The 22,634-nt window shown below is 39.3% G+C and overlaps 1 protein-coding gene and 1 pseudogene across 10 annotated transcripts in view; both read right to left on the bottom strand.

The window, feature by feature from the left end:
- The window catches only part of RASAL2 (RAS protein activator like 2), a 354,763-nt gene that overhangs the window by 15,138 nt on the left and 316,991 nt on the right, over positions 1-22,634 (bottom strand). For 8 of the 10 annotated variants that reach the window (XM_045982547.1, XM_045982548.1, XM_045982544.1 and 5 more), the window contains 6 exons: positions 20,898-21,042; positions 14,023-14,167; positions 13,130-13,366; positions 11,185-11,386; positions 8,830-9,029; positions 6,975-7,836 (listed from right to left, as the gene is read on the bottom strand). In XM_045982547.1, the coding sequence (XP_045838503.1) occupies positions 6,975-7,836; positions 8,830-9,029; positions 11,185-11,386; positions 13,130-13,366; positions 14,023-14,167; positions 20,898-21,042 (1,791 nt within the window). The remainder of the gene's footprint in view (positions 1-6,974; positions 7,837-8,829; positions 9,030-11,184; positions 11,387-13,129; positions 13,367-14,022; positions 14,168-20,897; positions 21,043-22,634) is intronic. The other 2 variants (XM_045982549.1, XM_045982546.1) reach the window with 1 other exon arrangement.
- LOC123928189 lies at positions 18,172-20,709 on the bottom strand (annotated as a pseudogene).

Below are 22,634 nucleotides of genomic sequence, written 5' to 3'. Positions count from 1 at the left end.
AACCCTGGGTGCCTGGGGGGCTCAGTCGGTTGAGCGTCTGACTTTAGCTCAGGTCATGATTTCTGGGTCCTGGGATAGAGCCCCACATTAGGCTCTCTGCTTAGTGGGGAGTCTCTTCTCCCTCTGCTCCTCTCCCCACTCGTGCTCTCTCTCTCTCTCAAATAAATAAAATCTTAAAAAAAAAAAGGTCTGCCACTTAAACTGTCCCTTAATCTCTTCAATACTCTTTTCTTAATCTACTGATTAGGAATATCACCCCCAAAATGACATGACCTATCCCGGTATCTCATAGAGAGTTGTAGTACTGGTAAGATAATGTATGGGACAGGCCTTTGGAAACTACAGAGCTTGCATGTTACCAAATTTACGTTTAGAAAACTGGCATTGGATATTAGAATTTATATTAAGCTACTGGACAAGCTTTCAATAGAAAGAACAAGAACAAGCTTTCTCTACAAATAATGCTAGAGATAGAAAACAAATTATTTTTCTCCGGTGTGCTTGTGAGAGTGAGAGAGAGAGAACGAGGGAGGCTGGGAGGGTGAGAAAGAAGGAGAGAATACAGCATTGTATGTGAGTTAGCCTATTTATTTATTTAAAAAGATATTTATTTATTTATTTATTAGACAGAAAGAGAGAGAGCCTGAGTGCAAGCGAGAGTGTGCAAGCAGGGGGAGAGGAACGCAGAGGGAGAGGGAGAAGCAGACTCCTTGCTAAGCAGACAGCTGAGGGACAAGGGATGTGGGGCTTGGTCCCAGGACACTGGGATCATGACCTGAGCTGAAGGCAGATTCTTCACTAACTGAGACTCCCAGGCGCCCCTGAGTTAGCCTTTTTAGAATTAAAGTCAATTTCTATTTTGAGGACCAACACTGTATAACCTCATAATTGGAGGGAATTTTCTCTCCCATGCAGAGCTATCTACTTTAAGATTATCTTTATGTCATTCTGAAATAGAATCCAGTTAAACTCTCTATAGATAGCTATTTTAAAAGAAGGGTGTTTTTTTGTTTTTTTTTTGATGACTTTGCAATTTAGAAAGACCAGATAAAAAATATCAGTTGGGAGAAACTCTACAAGATACAAGTAGAAGGGTGTGAAGCAGAACCTGGTTTGGCTGATTTGCAGATTACAGATATGTATCAATAAAAAGTGGCATCATGCCTGAGGCACATATAAGCAATTGTTAAGGGACTTCTAGAAGTTCCTCCTTTTTCTCCACTGTGTCAAGAAACATGTAGACATGACTTAAATGTCAAGATCTTCAGTTCTTAAAAGTCTACCTCCATCTCCACTCTGGTATCTAGGTATGCTGTATACTTCACTTATTTGTGTATTGCTTTATTATTTTTGTCATAACCACATCATCACTGATATATTATTTATTATCTCTTTAAAACAACTTTTTCCTGTTACCTGAGTCCTTATGCTAAGTAATAACATCAGTACAATCATGAGTTTGAGGTTATATATATTATATATTTATAAATATATTTAATATTAATAGTTATACATTTTTCTAATACATGTTAAAATAATTACATGATTAATTAATAAGCATCTTGTATCTACTTTATTTTTTATTTTTGTATATAATTTTGAGTACCAAACTTTAGAAACACTGGTCTACAGGATAGAGTATCATCTATAAAGGAAGGTAATAATTATCCACATCAGAAGTTATTATCAGAAACAAATGAGTCAGCATGTAAAAGCATTTTATAAACAGCAGGATACTTTACACATCACCCCCCCCCCCCCACACACACACACTTCTCCCCCTACTGGATTCTAAAAGCAGAGCACAATAAATTGATTCAGCACTGGCAGAGAAAAATAGTTCTACGAGAGTTTTTGGTTCTTATTTGATATATGTACACCTGAAAGACAAAAGAATGTGGTTCTGGGTTTTAAAAAATTAACAGAAAGCCAATATTTAAAGGAGACAAACCCTTTTTAAATTTTATAATCTTATCATCTTAGCACCTGGGCACAGAAAAGCTGCTTTTCTGTGAAACCAGGATTTTGTATTATTCAGTAGTGGTTTGAGATAAAGCAGGTACTAAAACTAATAACAACTTCACCGTATGGAATTTATTACTTCAAGGCAGTTAATTCAATAGCTTTTTGCTTTATGTAGTTAACAAGATGCTGTGTGAATGGACTTTCTTTCCTGGTGATTTGGCAGGGGGTAGCTATTTACTGAGTGCCTAAATATGCACTGCACACTAAAGATAGTCCTAAGAACACACTGAGGAGAGACCTCAGCCCCGAAAAGCATATTAAAACAGCACTGACGACTCCTTAGCACAACCTAGGCTTTGAATGTTAAGTGAGAAGCTGTAAAAACAAGGGTTGGTTCATTCCACTGGTGATAGTGGTAGCTACCCTATCTTCAAAGGGCTAACAATGTCCAGTGAATTTTAAGAGACTGTGTGATGGAATTGGGCATTTGGGTCTATTCCTATTTTATTGGTTGAATCTGATTTTCCATCACTTCCTAATTTAACCAAGCACTCTGCATGGCATATCGTAGGTGGCCAATAACTGCTGAAAAAATATGAACTATTCCTGGTATTCATGGTAAAACATTTACAACATCATAAAGAACAGAAAAGTAATACTGAACAAATAAAAAATAGTTAGAGGTAAGTTTTTGTTGTTGTTTCTTTATTTAGAAAACTATATACTGCCTCTTTCATTTTTAAAAAAATTGGTTTTGTGTGTGCTGGTCTTATTTCCCATTTAGATCATCAATCCTTGATGCACGGCACCATACTATACAGTTTATTTTTGAATGGTAGCAATGTAATTGCACAATAGATGCTGAATAAAATATTATTCACTTATTAATATTCTGGTTCTCTTTAGAATTTATTACTAGAGTATAATACATTACTAAGAGAAGGATACTACGTGTTTTTCCTCTAATCCTTTGGAAGTACATCAAAAGCTTTTCTTTAATGATTGTTCCACCTCCTTACAAGCTGGAGAAGATAGCAAACAGACCTGTACCCCTGGGGCAAATAATACATTATATGTTAATAAAAATAATCAATAAATAAAAAATAAAAATTATTATCTCAAGTTTTTAATCATTAGTAGTTAATTAGTTATTATTTAGGTACTATTATAGATAGCAAAATTTATTATCTCTAGTTTATAGTCAAAGAGATTGAGAAAAGAGGTTGGCAAGTGCTTCAAATCCCATTTTGCTTAGCTATAGCCTTAGGAAGAGTATTTATACCCACTGGCTTTCAACAGTGGATCGTTAAAGAAAAGGAAGGATAAAAAAGACAGAAGGAAAAGCAGTAGGAATTCCTATGAGGGATATTTCTGCTTTGAGATAAAGTTGTATGGGTTTCTCTGGAAAAAATACTAATGCTTTAGGGCAAAAGCGCCGAGACAGCAGCTTCTCTGATCCTGTCATCAGTCATAGCCTGGCTATGCTGAGGACAATGAAGAATAGGCCAGTTCCCCTTCCTTGCTAGTATTTCCTAGATATAATAAGGCTTGTTGGTTGCAGCTACTCAGAAGTCTGAAACAGTCCGATTCACATAATGAAGAGCCCTTCTGCTGTCAACACCAAAGAAAGGGCTGGCTAAGTCAACTCTGAGGGTTCCTGAAGAGGCTGGTTAGGAGAGGGCTCGACCCACGCACACGTGAAAGCTGCATCCTTCTAACAGGACTGTCAAATTTGAATTTTTTATTTTAAAAGCCTCTTTATTTTTATTTTTTATTTGAATTTTTAAGGTTACATAACACGCTGTATCTGAATACATACACTGTAAATACAGTCTATTGTACACAGATAGTACGTGTTGCATGAAAAAAACAAAATGGAATCTTTAAAAAAAAAAAAAAAGAAAAAAACAAAATGGAGAGGAAAATGAGGGGGGAAAATCCTAATAAAGGCTGAAAAGGGTAAAAAAATTCGAAGGCAGTTTCCTGAAAACAACAACAACAATAAACCAATCCCCCCCCCCACCAAAATCTCTCTTCTATGTAGATTGTTTCAACTAGGATTTTATTTCCTTCCTACTCAGTACGTATGTGAAGACTGAAGCCAGTAATGCCGCCAACAATGGGCACTCCTTTGTGCTAAGATACAGATGGAATTTGCATGGGACAAAGCCACCAATAATTACGACGCCCACAGAACAATCCCCACAAAGAAAACCTCTAGTTGTGGGGAGAGACGAATTCCCCAAACACAATTTGCAATTACAATATGTAAAGGAATTTGCCAAAAATGTGCTGATTATATAGAAATTCAGAGGCTTCATGGGAGTGAGAAAAGCAAGAAACTAGAAGATAAGGAATAAAAAATAACAACATAAGTTTGAAAGAATAAACCATCTGCATAGAAAAAGCCAATGTAGAAAACCCAGAAACTTGAGCCATGCAAATACAGTGACTTCTGCTGGAACTGATACGAGGGGGCACTACCAGCAGAGGCATAAACAAAGATGAATCCTTCAAGCTGAGCCAGGCCATCTCACCGTGTCTGTGCCTCACTTCATGCCAGTGTAATACAGAAATACCCCAATTCATCGATGGCTTGCAGCACAAAACATTTTTAAATGGGTGGTTTGGAGACTCTGCATTTCTTGCCTCTAGTCTATCCAGACGGCCTTCTATTCACCCACAGAAACATGTACTGACTGCTGGTGTGGTGGGTGCTACATTTTCCTACACCTAAATATTATAAATGACAATTGGTTCCAGATGGTCACACAGAAGGCTATGTAATTTGTAATATTTATAAACCATGAGTCTGAGTCATGGGCCCTGGGAACTGAGGACTGCATGATACAGAGAAATGGGTGAGCATTCCTCTTTTCTGTCCAGGGCTGGGCCTGAGTCAGCTTTTGAAAAGCAGGTTGGAGGACCCTTTCCGCTGTCCTGTCCCTCTCTGGCAATCTGATATTCTTCTCTATTCCTTATCCTTATCCTCAGGGACCCCATGCCAACATAGCCACCCACCACCCCCGACCACCACCCTCCCACACCCCGTGGATATCTGTCTCCATGTCGTACTCCATCTCTAAAATTACTTATCCTTCCTTTCTCCTCTCAATAAACACTTTCTCTGAAAACAGTTCATCTCAACTAGAAGTTAGCATAAACACATGGACATGATCATGGTAAGGTGTAAATGACTGCCTTCTGACAAATTAAGTTTATATGACATAATATGACATAACCTATGAAGGATATAGATATGCCTAGATTTCTTTCTTTTTTTTAATTAAAGATTTTATTTGAGAGAGAGAGAGAGAGTAAGAGAGAGCATGAGAGGGGGGAGAAGCAGACTCCCCATGGAGCTGGGAGCCCAATGCGGGACTTGATCCTGGGACTCTGGGATCATGACCTGAGCTGAAGGCAGTCACTTAACCAACTGAGGCACCCAGGCACTCTGCATAAGCATTTTCATTATAGATAATCTTTGTTCCTTTTCTTTAAATGAAAATGTTCATTAAATCGAATGAACTGGGGGAGGGCCTGAGTGGCTCAATGGGTTAATGGTCTCAGGGTCCTCAGACTGAGCCCTGTGTTGCACTCTGGGCTCAACAGGGAGTCTGCTTAAGAATTCTCCTTTTCCCTCTGCCCCTCCCCCAGGTCATGCTTGCTTTCTCTAAAATAAATTAATAAATCTTAAAAAAAAAAATCAAATGAATTGGGGAAATATAAACAAAATCAAAATGAGAAATTTAAGACTGAAGGGATTTCTCCAGAAATTTCTCCAGAAAGAATGACTGACTGGGAGATTCTGTCCAGGAAGTCAGCTTTGGGAATCAGCTTAAGCTAGTCATGCTTTTCATCTCTCCCTCTGCTTCTGCACCCCAGGATTCTGTCAGTGCGCTAATTTTTTTAAAGCATTAACTATCAAACTAGGGGCAAGTCCTCTGATCAGAGCAGAATGGAGGCAGAAGCAGCTAAATCAGTAAATGCCTACCTATAAAAAACCAAATATATTAAAAAGATACACTGGGGTTTTATTGCAGTCTCCTCTGACCAGTGGTTTTGCTGACAAAAGGACATATCATAGAACTCCTTCAATTACAGAGCTTCCTAGTACTTATAAAGTATGATTAGGTTTCAAAAAAAGGTCAGCAAATACAAAGGAGAAAAGTCTTTTTTAGATGAAAGATATTAAATGTATACATACACATATACATGTACTCCTCAGGTTATTAATTTGTTTCCAAAAGCAAAACACGTATTGGTGCCTCAGAATGTAATATGTAGGGAAGCCATGAATAATCACATTCTTGGGAAGACTTTTTATGTGTCAAGAAGAAAAGTCTGGAAATCTTAAGACTGGGTGTGACACCAGCTGGGCTTACCCATGCAAACAGAAGGGATGTGTAAATGGTTAGCATATATGTCAATCAGCTCTGTTTCTATCTTGCTATCCCTTCTCCTTTACCTTGCCTTTGTAGGTGTTCAGTTGTTTATTTTTCTAGCCATTTCCAGGAAAAGGCACATGAGACTTGTCATGTCCAGAGGGAGGTGGGGGATGGAGTAGAGAGTGGTTACATTAACTGCTTGGCTCGGAAAGCAGAAGTTTGTTCTGGAAACTTAAGGGGAAAAAAAATTAAGGAGGATTAATGTCTGGATTCCCCAAATATATTCTAGTTGATCTGGCCTCTAGGTTTTGTAGTGCATGTGTTCTAATTATTCATTCAACACTGATCTGTTCTCTGTGCAAACCCAGGTAGCAGCTCAGCTGCCTGCAGAGAAGGAAAAGCCCTCTGCGTGGTTGTTAGTCTCCTGACGGGAATGAGTCAAGCCACATTCTGCTGCCTCACCTCACCAGAAGCCTCCCAGAATTTTCATTTCCTCTTTTCATTTCAAAGTTGCAGAAAATATTTTTCAGTGGAAATCAGATTTCCTAATGATTTATATACAAAGAACCAGGGAGACAGCTGGACCAGTGGGAGCCAGACCCCTCCGGCCCTCGCCCCTACCTGCTGCGTCTGCTGTCTCTGGATGGCTCTCACTTTGGGAACGGGGCTCTCCCTGGAGGAGGAGGACTGTTGCCGGGACCGGCTCCCGTTCTGCACAGGTTCGGCCACCAGCGCCGCAGACGCCACCGACATGCTCCCCGTGCTCCGTAAGGAAGCGCTGTGTGGCAGGGATGGCGGAGCTTTGGCTCGGGCACCTAACCCAGCCTGGTCCATCTTCCGGATGTGGGCCTGCCCGGTGCTGTTCTGCCGCGGCAGAGCAAGAGGGACGTGCCTGTCCGGCACAGTGTGCCTCCTGGAGAAGTCCTCGCTCTGGGTGCTGCGTTTGGTGAAATCTTCCATGCTGCTATTGCTGGGCCCGCTGAGTTTGAAATCCTCGCTGTTACTTTGGCTTCTGGAACTGGCAGTGCTTAGATTCTCCAAACTGGAATCCACAGAGGCCTTTGGCATTGCTGGAATTGGGTTATTGAGGTGATAGACAGGGTTCTGGAAGGACAAGGGCTGGAGGCCGCCTGGCTGGTTCAGGGCTGGGTGCAGGGGCCTTCTCACTTGGGGCGCGCTCTGAGGGGTGCTCTGGGTCTCCCGCAGTTGTTTGATGCTGGCCACCTGCGTGATGGAAAGCTGGCTTCCCGTCAGGCGCACAGGCACGTCAAGCATGACAGACGCATGCTCCACCTGAGTGGAGTGAGGGTCCTGGAGGTCCATGAGGGAGATGCTCCGGCCGTTAGGAAGGCTGCTTTCCTTTTCATCCTTTTCAGAGTAAGTCATGCTCTGGGAGGAGGCCTGCTGAACCAGCAATAATGTCTTCCCTCTGAAATAGCTATCTGTGTTGTCCTGGCTTGGAGATTTGAGTTTATGCAAATCACTGTGGAAAAAGAGGGCCCTTAATTACTCTTGAGGCAAATTCAAAACAGTTTTAAGATTTCTCAACCCAAGGCATATGAACATTTCTGAAGGCTCACAGGCCCAATGTGGAGACTTATGTTGGTTTCTAAACTCAGATTTCATTGTTACAATTCTTAAAAAATCCAACATTTTAGGGCAGCTGGGTGGCTCAGTGAGTTAAAGCCTCTGCCTTCGGCTTAGGTCATGATCTCAGGGTCCTGGGATGGAGCCCCACATCAGGCTCTCTGCTCAGCAGGAAGCTGCTTCCCCCTCTCTATCTGCCTGCCTCTCTGCCTGCTGGTGATCTCTGTCTGTCAAATAAATAAATAAAATCTTAAAAAAAAAAAAAAAAAGCCCAACATTTGTAGTTTCTCTCCAAAGGTGGGGAATAACACTGTGTACACCACTCCATCATTGTTTTTGATTTGTACCAGAATTCCAGTCATTTCCTACTTAGGGTTTACACCCTCCTGAGCTATTCCAATTCAGAGTTAATTGGTTCTGTCTAAACCTTCAAGAGGAGGGAGCAGCACTGTGTGTACAATCAAAAGGGTCCCTGCTAAAGGCCCGAGTCTCCTCAGTCCAGAAAAGAGTCAGTCTAAGCATCAACATTATATCTACCTATCCAGCTGACACAGTCAAAATGATGTTAACAGAGGTTCTCTAGATTTTTGAGTGCTATAACATATGAAAATATAAATCTCACAGAGCCCTTAATCTTCCATTAAGCTGGACCCAGGTTTGTTTTTTTTTTTATGTTGATCATATTATAACTCTACGATATCATTCTAGAAAATAAGTATCCTAAATCTTGTGTATTTTTACGAAAAACAACTGGATTTATCTCAGGTCAGATGATTCTTTCTAATTGATCATGACTTTCAGGGTGGGAATTCAACAAGTAAGTTAAACAGATTTCTGCCAAATCTTGAAGCATTATCTCTCTCTGAGACAACAGTTTCAAGTCTCATACCTGTCAGTGGGGTCTTCAAATATTTTCTGCAGCCCAGAGGAGAGGCTTCCACTGACATTCGGACTGGAGTTATGCTCAGTGAAGCGTCTCAGTTGCTGTTGTATTGGCGTAGGATTAGTCAGAGACTTGGTAATATCAGCAAGAACTCGAGGGAGAGGTCCCAACTTTGCCACGGTCGCCTGTAGGAAGGAATTTTCACCCTAATTGGATAATAAGCATTGCGACATCCACCAAGGATTGTTTTTGGGACAGCAATGCCCATTGATGGAGGGGTGTAGGTTGGAGGGAAGGGTAGGTGTTTGCATATGGGAGTGGCAGGTTCATAATGCATTGTTATGGAGCAGCAGAACCATGGCGTCGAGATGAATGGAGGAGGCGAAACAAGGTGCAGCAGACATCGAGGAAAGAAAGGAAATAGAAATTAGGATTATGCAAATAAAAATTAAAAGACATGCTCAAAACAACCAAACTATTGCCATTCCAACTAAAATAGGCATGCAAAGCAAACTAAATCTTTGGGAGGCTAGTAGGTCAAGGTGGGGGGTGGGTAGGGGAAGAACCAAACACCTTCTGACCAAAGGACTTCAAGACCAGAGGATTGGCTAGTGTGATGAAACTTCCAAAGAAAAGGCATCGTGTGAGAAAAGAAATGCATGCCAACATACAAGAAGGTGTTGCATTCAGGGGTCCGCAGCACGGCAGGGCACACAGCTGATACTGCCATCCACTATCCCATTTACTTTTGGGAACTCAGACCTATTGTCAACTGGGTTTGCAGCCGCAAGACAATATTTTTTTAAGCAGCAAAATCAGGTAAACTCTCTCTATGGGATGTGTCTAAGATTTACTCCTGGTTCCCAGGACCAAGCACAGATTAAAAAGGAGAAGGCATGTTGACATAGCAAAGCCTGTTAAAAAAAAGGCTGTGACCCTACATCAGCCAGGCCTATTTCATGAGATTACTATATCCACATCCCACTGATGCGGTTATTCGACAAAGAGTCGTTTTTTAGTATTGGCTTGATCCATCTCAATCATTTTTTTCTTTGGGGAATTCTTACTCTCACGGAGTCCTACGGGACTCCTCAACTCTCAGGCAGCTTTACACGGCTGCCTCTGGGTCTCCTGTGTCTTCTCCACAACTGAGACTCTGACTCTGCTCAGATGGGTAGAGTTGCTGCTCAAACGCCACTCAAAGACTAGCCTTTACTTGCTCAACTTCCTTGAGCCATGATTCACATTCAAGGAATTTGCCCTCAGCACAGCTGCAACTCAAAGTCTAGCTAGCATTTCTGCAAGTGAAGAAGGGGTCCTCAAGAATACAAAACAGTTTATTATTTACAAATGGTAGAACCCCCTACCATTTACATTGCCTCAGGAAATTGGTTTTTACTAATAGTTCTTACTCCCACCATTATTTTTTTGGTTACTCCCCCCACTTTACTGGGGGGAGTAACCAAATTAGCAACATTTAACAACATTGTTAAGGATAATAGGAAAATGGAAGAAAATAAATACATTCTTATCACAAAAAAAAAAACTTTGTCTTCTGAAGTTATTCTAACATACCACCACACCTATTTATGAAGTACCTGTAGCAAACAAAAACATCAATAAATAATTATTGTGATAAACCTAGCTCAAGTCTAAGATTACTTTCCATTACAAACTCTATTTTTTGAAAAATTCCAGAAGGAAGAAAATGATTGGCATGGTATATATTTAGTTATTAATATAATATATAATAAAATTCTTATACTCAGAAAATAAATGATTAATAGTATTTTATCTTTTTAAAATTCATATCTGTAGAGAAAGAAAACACCAGAATTTTCAGATCCCATGTAACCCAGTAGTACTAATAGTTATATTGAACCCTCTAACTTGCATAATAAAAAAAAAGTCTCAGGAGTGAAACAAATTAAACATGATAATCTCAGTATTTTTCTAAGTCCACACTTCTGTTAGAATTATTATATGAGGTTTCATCATCTCATCCTGCTATACATGAATAAATCTGCATTTAGCAATGTCTGATGTTGGTTTCTAGGCAAGTTTTTAGACATGTTATATATATATATGTTCTATACATTATTTATTTATAGAAATATACACCTCATTAATTCAAATAATTACTTAAAATATATGTTAATAATTTCATGGCCTTCTAGAATTTCTTGGTTTGTAGGACACATAACTTACTCAGAATTGGTAACTATTCCCAGACTTCTAGCACAAAAGGTTGCTTTCAACTAGCAGAAAGCGCGAATGCTGTCACTCTGTAGACACCCTTCAGAATTTAGGTACGTTAAGGTTCTAACTCCCAGCTCCCACTATGCTTCCAACCTACTTTACCTTATCAAGTTGGGAAACTACTTCCCACAGTAAGGAATGCAAAACTGAAAGCTCTCGGCCCAGATCAATGTAACCATCAAAGCCTGGGGTGTTTGAGATGGTGTCTGGATTAGAGATCTCCAAAAGAAAGCGCTTCATTCCACCCCATTCATGTTCTAAAAAATCATTCATGAATGCCATGTATTCTTCTTTGTTACCAAATCTGAGGTAGAGGGAGAGAAAACGGGAAAGGACATGTTTGAGATGTTTGAGTTGACTTTACACTGAACTTTAAATTATTTTTAATTTAATTTTTTATATTTAAGTTCAATTAGCCAACATAGAGTACCTCATTAGTTTCAGATGTAGTTTTCAATGATTCATCAGTTGCATATAACACCCAGTGCTCATCTCATCATGTGCCCAGTTTTTCATCTTCATGTTGGGGAGGTAAGTGACTAATTTATAATCTTTAGTGCTAAATGCTAAAATATATTTTCTTAATACTGATGTAAAACTCAAACACTTTGCATAGCTTTCTATTCTCCTTTGGCTAAAGCTAAATCTCTTTTTTTCTGTTATTTAAAGCTCTCTGTAAATAACCTTCATTTGCCTACCAAATGCTCATTAGTATAAACCTTCAATATTGCTAGCTTCTTCAGAGTCTCCCAAATATATACGCTTCTCCAAGACTGCTCATGCTATTTATTTTCGCTAGAGAAGAACTTCTCTTCTTTGTCTATCTAAAGTCTAGGTATTTTCAGGGCCTTGCTTAAGCCCAGAAAGCTTCTTCCAAAATAAACTAGAAATAATTTTTATCAGAATTAACACAAATATGGGTAAATAAGTCTATTTCTGTGTTGGCTCTTAAATAGGGTACGCAAAGTTCAAATAGTGCACCTCTAGAAGTCACTATTTATACTAAAAAGTCACTATTTTTACTAGAAAACAATCTGTCTCACCAAAGTTCTAATTTTTTCCTTCAATACACTGCAAATACAGAATCTCGTCTTTTTAGAAACAATGAAAAGCGGCAAGAAAAAGGTGTGAGTGGACACACTGTCACCCAAACGTATCTGCTGTTTATAATTTGAGTGCATTTCCTCCCCAATGGTTTCCTAACTTCCTTTCAAAAAATTTTAAATCTATAGAAAAGCTGAAAGACTATATAACAAACAACCATATGCATTTGTCTATATTAACCAACTGTTAACATTGTGCCAAGTTTGCTTTCACTTTCTCTCTCTACACACACTTTTTTTGGCTAAACCATTTTAAACTAAGTTGCAGACATAAACTCTAAATACATTAGTAGCCATTTCTCCAGAATAAGGAATATCTCTTACATAAACCAATGCCATTATCACACTAAAACTTTTAAAAATCATTATCCATAAATCATCTTATATATAGTCCACATTTAATTGTCCCCAAAATGGCTTTTATAGATTTTTTTTTCTAATTCAGATCCAATCAAGATTCAAGCATCCAGTGTTTTTAAATATAGAACAGTCCCTCTCCATCTTTTCAATTTTTCATGACATTGACTTTTTCTGAAGGGCCCAGGTCAACTGTCTTAGATAATGTAAACACTGAGTTTGTCAGATGGGTTTTTTATACTTAGGTTTTTGTATTAACATATTTCTGGAATAATAGCATATATATTTTCTAGTATCCTTTTTCATTTCTGCTGAAGTTAATAGCACTTTTCATTGAGTACAATTATATCTTCATCATTTACCATATTCCTGGATATATTCTACTGAACGTACGTACCATGCGCTATTTAACCACTCCTTTAAAATGAATAATTAAGCTGTTTCCTTCTTTTTTCCTTATTTTTAATACCACCACAATGAAAATCTTGTACTATGAGTAATGAGGCTCCCCACTCCCATCCAAATTTTAGATGTCACGTATTTTTTAAAACAATGTTTTTTAAAAAGTGCTTCTGGTAGACACCTACTTGGCAAAGTTAGCCAGGTTCTGAATGACCTTGGCAATCAGAGTCAGGGTGCGAGATGTGCGATCATCAGGATACTCCTGCATAAGGTTGAAGAGACTGGGGGACATGATGGCGGGGCACAGGAAACGGAGAAACAAAGAGGCACTGATGAGCCGTTCACTGATGTCCTGCTTGCCTCGGGTCAGGCACTGCTGCTTCCATGATGCAAACACTTCTTTCAACTCACGAGGGAAAACACTGGGGAAGGAAAAAGATCAAACCTCTAAATATGAAAGTAGCATAATGCAAGAAAACACAAGTGATCCCATTCTGGCCCAGCACGCCTCTGCTCTAGAGCCAGGCTAAGAGGAGAGCTTAGTAGAGAGAATTCTGCCTGATTCATAGCTTACAGTTGGTGGAAAATTGACCAAAGTCCAGATGGAGCCTGTAAACCCAAAGCTACAAAACTCAGGGATTAGTGTAAATTTAGTTTTGCAAAGTGGGAAAATAGCATGAGGCTCCTGACTAAACCATCTGGTTTAACAGAGCGTACCATAATTTCTCTAAAGAGTGTTCAGCAAAACTCTTCCACAATCTCACCAATCGCTGGGGCTGGAGCAATGCAAAGATCATGAACACAACTGTTTAACACTAGTAAATACTTTAGAAAGCCACTCAAATACTTTTGGTATTAGAGGATGTGGTGCTAATATTCTCGGGAAATACTATATTTACCGCACTGCTGCTTACAGTGGGGATTTGGATTTTAGAGAGGAGACTCCATCAGGGAAACCTTCCATCTTCCCCCAAGCCCTTCCTTTGGCTGGGAAAGGCTATTGTTAGCACTGCGATGACTTCCACATGGAGGGCGCTGAGCTCCACGAGCAGGGGCTAATGCGAGGACACCTGCTCACCAGTAGGAGTTGATGATCTTGCAGAAAGCCAGCTCACAGCACATCTTCAGGTTGCTCTGATGGTCTATCAGTTCGCTCGAGGAACACTTGCTGGGATCCACTTCACAGTTCTCATCGGACTCGTACAAAGCTTTGATGAACTCCCCTGTTTGAAGAGAGAAGATGACAGGTAGTACACCTATGAAGAGTGTCCTCCTGAACAGAATAAAAGGATTTTGGATTTCTGTCCTTAACGTAGAATGGGAATTTCTTTCCGAGACCTCATGTGGAGGGCACAAAGGATTGTTATCGCTTTAGAACCCAAGGGTTACCATCTCCCATATGCCATGTTTATTTTCCTCATCCTGGAAGTGGGAAAACTGCAGTCAGTAACATCACCATCATGGTATTTATAAATATAAGAATGATACTACTTTAAACAATGATATGACTTTAAATCTATTCTCTAAAACCACAAATATATTTTATTAGCAGGAACTCATTATTTGTTATAAGGCCCTTCTACCAGGGTGAATAACGTTATTTTAGAAGAAAAACGAACCCAAGCTTGATTGAACAGCCAACCTACGTGTTTAGTGCTAAAGCTAGTGCCAAACACAGACTCGAGTAACGGTCTCTAGACTTACCTCTTGTGAAGGGGACAGACCTTCATCAGAGCACAAAATTGTAGCAGAACATTTCTTCATATGTTTGTCCAAAGAAATCTGGTTTAGAAGCACTGTTCATATACTCTCTCCTCTAGAGAGATATGCCCATATACCCTAAAAGAACAAATCCTTACCTTCCCTGTTCATCCTCCACTATTCACTATACCTTATGTATGTTCTAGTGTTCCATGTCTCACACTGTGGGGGATTATCTGTTCACACGTCTATCTATCCCATGTTCACGTCTCTGGGATAAAAACCCTTGGGGGTCAGAGGTCAGTTTCAATTTATGCTTGAATTTCCAGCGTATCAAATAGTTCCCAAAGCACTGCAGATGCTCAATATCAAAGATGATTGTATGTATTCTTAGGTTTTTAGAGGTCTTTATGACAGAGGAGTGGATTTTGCAACGATCCCTTCAAATCTGCTTATATCTCTCAAGGTTCAGCCTAGTTCTTTTCTTTCTTTCTCTCTTTCTTTTTTTAAGATTTTATTTATTGAATTGAAGAGAGATAGCACAAGTAGGCAGAGCAGCAGGCAGAGGGAGGGAAAAGCAGGCTCTCTGCGAGCAGGGAGCCCAACGTGGGGCTCGATCCTTGGACCCTGGGATCATGACCTGAGCCAAAGGCAGACGCTTAACCGACTGAGCCACCCAGGTGCCCAAAATGGCAACTTTGAACTTAATTTTCTCTGGAATTCTTCAGGCGGCCTGGAAACAGTATCTATTTTTTTTTTTTTTTTTTGCCCAAAGTATATGAAATATAACTAAACTTTAACTATACTGAGTGTTTGGCTGTCCTTATTAATTTTTTGGTTTACTGAGACTTCACTGTGAAGCCTCTTTAGAGAATAATTATTACAAAACCTTTCTCAATTGTAGTATTAGAGGCTCCTGCCACAGTAAGTACAGTTTCATATGAAAATAATTGAATTTTTCTCAGGTAACTGAAAATTGTGCAGTTCTTCAGGATTACTATTTGAAAAATCACATTACTATCTCAAACCATATAAAATGAGTCTGAATTTACACTGGCTCCAAGGCACACTCTGTTAGTTGTTTTCCAAAGAAAGTTTCTGTCAGAAAAGTAAAATATGGGAGAAAAGTCAGCCATTGAGCATCTAGGATGTTAATGCTAACTAGAAATGTGGGAAGTTAAACGGCAAGAAGATAGTAGAATCTCCGTCCTGAAGCATCTTACCACTTAATTTTGTTTACGCTTTTGGAAGCAGCAGGCATTTTCACTACCCTGGTCCCTGCTCTTGGGTTATAAATATGATAATAGAGATCTATGTGGGGTTATTTGAGTTTCTTCTCATGGTCACTGAATTTTCATGTCTCACTTAGCCCATCAGCTATTTCATTATTCTCTGTCATATCGTAGCACTTACATCCACTTTTCACTTTGGAAATCATTTGGAAATCCTGTGTATTAGTACACTGAATGGCAGAATATAGATTTTGATTTTTAAGAAGAAGGTAGTTAGTAAACACATATTTACCCCTACGTCCACAGAATAGAGACTACGGTTTGAGATGTTTCATCGTTGCCCTTTATAAGGCAATACAAATCATTAAAGCAAGCCATGAGATATACTTTATCTGACTGTAATAAGCTCTTCAAGTGAACTATGAATCTCTCTGAAAATCCACTTTCACTATTCTTACAAATTCCCATTAGATCTTAAACTAAAGCACATGACTTAGAGAAAAGAATATGAAGCTAGGCAGAAGGAAGAGAAAAAATTTACTTCTGCAAAGTAGGAATTAATCACTACTACAGCGAGTCCACTTCATGTAAACACAGTGGGCCCATTTCTTGGGCAGTCATTCACATCATACCCCGTACAACCTGGTTCCTGTCCTCCTGAGAGCAGTCCCAGCCACCACTGGTGATCTTTAAGTTGCCAAATGCAATAGTTTTTTCTTTTTAATCTCTGCCTTCCTCAATCTCTGACTTTATTGATGTTTTTGTGTCTTTCGGTGTCTAGGACTATTTTCTTGGTTTTCTTGGTTTCCATGTGTGCCTGTGTGCTTTCTCTGTGATCACTTGCTGTTCCCCCTCTTCCTTCCATCTGTATCAGAAACCTAGGTGGACTGGAAGATCTGTAGCTTCACTTATCCCTCCACATAGGTAACTCGATCCAAAATTTCGAAGAGACACCTAGACAGATTTCTTGGAATTTCTCACCTAGAAGCCCTGGGATTTCCTATTAGAACTTCAAATTGAATACCTACGAAGTGGAAATACTCACTTTTCATCTCTTAAGCCTACTACTTCTATGTTCTTTATTTCTGTCAAGAATCGCATCATCCTTCTAGTAACTCAAGGCCCAACATTCATTATAGTATCTGGTCTCCACTGCCTGCTCTGGCCCATTCTCACAAATTGACAAGTTGCCATGTCCCATCAGCTCAACTTCTTTAATATTTCTCAGACCCCCCTTTCCTCTTACTCTTGGTGATCCCATCATTCAGAGGCTCCTGATTTTTGGCCTTCCTTCTTACAATGGTTTCTTAACTGGTCTCTGTTTTCAGTCGCTTTCTTCACCAACACATGTTAATCATTTTGTTAAACTAATTCTATTGAAAATACCCTGCTCAGGACTTGCAGTGGCTCAGCAGTGATTACTGTAAAATCTGAACTCTTCAGCCTGGCATTCAAGACTCTCAACAAATTGGTTCTCATTTTTTTCTAATCTTTGTTGTTGTTGTTGACTTGTCTGTTTCATTTTTCAGGTAATTAATTTTATTTCATACATGTCTGGTTCTCTCATACCTTTATGTCTTTTTTTTTGTACACATTTAGTTTTATTGTAACAAAGCAACTTGTACGCTTTTAATGTTTAAAACTGAGCATCATCTTTCCTTTCCAGTGAAACAAAAAGAAAATTTAAAAATAAACAGGAACAAAATTACAATAGAGAATGTCAATTCCAAATAAGATCCTATAAGTTCTGCTGATTCTCCCATCGAGTGGCAGGGCTCAAGTCATCATTAGGAGAGTTTTATTTTAAAAGTGTCATCTTAAACTGCAAGGATGTCCGTTAAACATCACAATTAAACATGCCAAAAGAAAAGCCATGTTGTCAAAATGCCCACTTAACACACCCAAACATCTCAAACCCACCGTTTGCTGACCTTCTATAACCCCATTTTTTTAAGGATTTTTTTTTTTTTTTAAACAAGAGAAAGTAGACAGGTACATGTTGGTAAATGCTACCTGTCCATATTCACATAGAGACACAGTGTAATCTCTGAGCCCAATATACAGAGAGAGGAAAAAAGCTAGAATTCTATGCACTACTACACAGGGGCCTAGCACCTTCCAGCTTCCAGCAGAGCTAAGGGAGCAGAAGGTTTTTCTTTTTTCCCACAGAGCACGGTGGTGTTGATTCCATAAAGTTTTTGTTTTTGTTGAGACAGGAAGGGACAAAAATGAATTTGGAACAAAAAGGGGTAGAGATTCTTTTCCCACTGTATTCTGCTCAAGGTATTTCCCCCCAAAATAAGCTGAGAACCATGGTATAAAGGGAGAGAAAAAGGAGACTTCAAAAAACAGGGCGAATGAGCAAGAGAGGAGAAAAGAAAAAGAAAAAGGAAAAAAAAAAAAAAAGAAGATGACGGCAACTTGCTCCCAGGGACTGAAGAAAATTAAAAAAGGAAGGTTGGAATCCATCAGTGTTCCATTAGTCATCTTTTCCTTCATCCTCTTCTCCTTCCTCCCCCTCATCATCATCTTCGTCTTCTTCACCTTCATCCTCATCTCCGTCTTCATCAATATCTTCCAATCCTTCTTCTTCATCATCATCTTCTTCTCCTTCCCCTTCTTCGTCATCCATATCGGGAACCGAGTAGTACTGTAATGGATTTGGCCAAATATCATCTTTGATGACCTCTCCTAACTCATCTGCGCCTGCATCAGAATGGTCAGTAAACCAGGTGAAGAAGCTCTCTGGCTCCTCATGCTGTCTCTTCCTGCTGGCTTTATTCTGTGTTTGACTTGAACGTTTCGTCAAATCCCTTCCAGATTTCCATTTGATTTCAGTGGACTTTGAAGATGGATCATCACTCTCATTCAGACGAAATTCTTTGGAGAGAACTTTATTTTCGAAGTAAGGGTTTTCATCAAAATAAAAATCTATTCTGTAACCTGATTTAATATCTTCAAATTCTGTCACTTCAACTCTTGTCAGATAAGGCAGCGCCTCTTCATCCTCCTCCCAAGCAGTACAGACACTTGCGGATGGTTGACAAATGTTGTTACCCCCAAATTGGGGATTTTGGCGATCAATTCCGACCTCTTCTGAAAAAACGGTTGGCAGAGTTTGTTATATTTCTGTTCTACTTTCAAAATCTCCTCACTGGCTTGTTCGTTAAATCTGTCTATTTCATTTTGTACTTCATCAATATGTTCAATTGCTTCTTGCTGTTCTTTTTCTCCCTTATGCAAGTGCTGAGATGTTGACGTCTGCCCTGCCTTGGGGGAAGGAGGCAGTCTCGGTTTCTTCATTTGAGGCGGGAGTTTCCTGCGAGGAAACTCCAGGAAACCAGGAGAGACGCACGTCTGGAAGCTCTGATTGCTGGAGCTGCCCCAGGTGGAGAGGTTTAAATCTACAAGAGCAGCCCACCTTTATGTCTTTTTGTCCCTGTGGTTCTTTCCCTATGCTAATTCCTACTACTTCCCTTGTCCAATATCAGTTTTTATATAATCCTTCTAATTCTTCAAGCTACACACACACTGTTTATATATCTTACATGGGAAATTCCATCAGCTAGAATTAATTCTTTGGAAAAGCACAGGATTTCCCTCTCTCTCTTTTTATATGGATACCCTTACCTTATCTCCCCATTTTATAAACTCCTTGAGAGCAAAAACCTGTCTATTCATTCAACATACTGTCTACTCTTGACCATCACATGTGACTACTGAGCACTTGAAATGGGGCTAGTGCAAACTGGAATATGTAACAAATGTGAAACACAAACCAAATTTTAAAGAGTTTGCATGAAAAAAAAGTAATGTGCCTCACTAATAATTTTCATACTGATAACCAGCTAAATAATATTTGGATATACTGGGTTAAGTATAATGTTATTAAAATTAATTTTACCTGTTTCTCTTTACCCTTTTTACACTGTGACCACCTGGGAATTTAAATTACTCACATGTCGGCTCAGGTCATGATCCCAGGGTCTTGGGATCGAGCCCCGCATCGGGCTCTCTGCTCAGCAGGGAGCCTGCTTCCCTTCCTCTCTCTCTGCCTGCCTCTCTGCCTACTTGTGATCTCTGTCTGTCAAATAAATAAATAAAATCTTAAAAAAAAAAATTACTCACATGTGACTCATGTTTGTGTATGATGCTGCTGTTCTACGCTCTGTGGGAAATACTAGGGACAGAAAGATAAAAGAAATGACTATGTTCTTCAAGAAACTCAATGTCATGATGTCTGTCACCCAGCACAGTGCATTACTCTAGTGGTTTTAATGCCTGAATTTCATGACCAGATCTGGAATTGCAGGGTAGTGGCCTAGTCAGCAAGAACTACTGATTGGGGCGTGCCTGGGTGGCTCAGTGGGTTAAAGTCTCTGCCTTCGGCTCAGGTCGTGATCCCAGGGTCCTGGGATCGAGCCCCACATCGGGCTCTCTGCTCAGCGGGAAGCCTGCTTCCCTTCCTCTCTCTCTGCCTGCTTCTCTGCCTACTTGTGATCTCTGCCAAGCAAATAAACAAAAGAAATCTTAAAAAAAAAAAAAAAAAAAAGAACTACTGATTGGACAAAATTCTAGCGATCCTAAAGGCAGAAATTGGGAGTTAAGGGAACTGGCAAAATTTTTTAACTTTTGATGCATGATAACAAATGTTAACACTTTCAGGATTCAGGTAATTTATTTATATCATAACGTAAATCATCAATACTTCGGGAGAAACAGGTACCCTCAGATCTAGTTGTGACATCCACTTACATTGTGTATCTTAGTGTCAGGAACTTAGGGCCCCGGGGGTAGCTGCATATGCTGATGAGCTTTCTCCTTCTGTACATATTGGAATAAATCAACGTGTAATAAAGCAGTACCACTTGTGAGTACTACTACAGAGAAACTTACAGCTGGAACTCAAACTTTAACACTCTAGTCAGCTAGAATAAGCAACATGCTGAATTTGAGTTCAATTTGTTTGTCCTATGACAAAACTGAAAAGCAAAGAAAACAATGTGTTTCTTCTCCATACCCAGTGCGTCGTGAAGATACTGCTGTCCCACCAACTTGAGGTACTCCTCGATAGATTTGGTGGCAATGGTGTTCTCTCTGAAGATCAAGACGTCGTGCTCTCCACAGCGATCCACCTCGGACATCACTAAGTCGGTGAGAAAATCCTGGTGGAAAATGTTCAATCAGGCACAAAGCAAATGAATAAATAATATGCGCTACAAGAAACTGATGAAATATCAGACATCCTGAGAATGCTGCTTTAAGACTAAAGCTGCGTGATTCATTTGAAAGAAAAAAAGTCAATTGGAATAAAAGCTTAGGTATCACCGGCCCTAGGTTTAAAATTCCGCCAAAGGTTTTCCATCATACTTTTGATAAAGACCATACTTCTATATGCGGCCCACAAGTTCCTCTATTTTCTGGTTTTCGTCCACCTTCCCAGCATCCTTGTATACCATTCTCTCTGCACTCCATTCTAGCCACAAGGGGCTTCTCTTTAAGGCCCTCAGACACCACCAAGCCCCTTCTAACATAGGATGCTGTCTATTAACCACAAAGCTTCGCAAATGCTGTTCCCAGTTCTGCCTCACTCCTACCTTGCTCCTGCCCTCACAGTTATGGAGTTAATTCCTCAAATCCTTTGATCCTAGTTTGTACCTCATTTCCTCAGTGAAGCCTTCTCTGAACCAGCATCAGTCAGGTCTCCTATTCCCCACTCTCACAGTCTCATATTTATTTTTTTCTCTGCATTTCTCACTGTAATCACACATTTGTTTCTGTAAGAACTTGATTATTATCTGTTTTCCCCCAGAAGACTATAAATCCCATGAGACCAAAAACAGTGTCTATTTTTAGTCATTTCTAGATCTTCACTATTAGTTTCTGATACATATAAGGTGCTCAATATACCAGAGTTATAAACTGGTCCATGCTGTCAACATGGAATTTCTTAAGCTTAACACTTGAACTCATCTTCTAGGCTGATTATCTGTCTCTCTGCCTGTCTATCTATCTATTCATCTATCTATCCCCATCCATCTATATATACATTCACCCAGAAAAAAGGCATAAGGAGAAATAAAGCCCTTAAGGAATAGCTTGTTCATTCCTCAATAGTCTTAAGATTAACTTGATGTAAAATTCAATGTTTATTGTTATTTAGTTTATATGTAGTAACTTCATATTTGGAGTGTTATGTATTTCAGTCTCCAAAACCAAAAACAAAGGAAATATGCTGATTTACTTTTACTTTAAAATTAAGCATTTTGAACATTAATGGGATTGACACTGGGGAAGCTCAACAAAGCAGGAGTTAGAAATGTAAGAATCACTACTACAACTCATGCACTAAGGAACAGGAGGAAACTTATGGGGGTGATGATAACATTTTGTATCTTGACTGTGTGGTTTTCGTGGGTGCATAATGTGTCAAAATTCACTGCACTTTCCACTTAAAATGGGTGTATTGTATATAAATTGTACCCAATAAAGTTGTTTAAAAATATCCTATATATATAGGATATGGAGATATATGTATGTATGATATATATGTATCATATGTATGTGATAATATATATCTTGAACCTTAAGCAATGGAAGAGCAGAATGACCACATCCATACATATTCAAAGATGAAATTCAAATTTTAATGGCACTTCACCCCAAACTCATACGCATACTTGTAACACTAGAAAACTCAAAATTATTATCAAAACATTCAACTATAAAAATGATAATCATAGGAAGGCAGTTAGAT

This window comes from Meles meles, chromosome 17, assembly GCF_922984935.1.
Source record: "Meles meles chromosome 17, mMelMel3.1 paternal haplotype, whole genome shotgun sequence".
Classification (NCBI taxonomy): Eukaryota; Metazoa; Chordata; class Mammalia; order Carnivora; family Mustelidae; genus Meles; species Meles meles.
The sequence above is the reverse complement of the archived record's forward strand: the minus strand, read 5'-3'. Positions and strand labels throughout refer to the sequence as shown.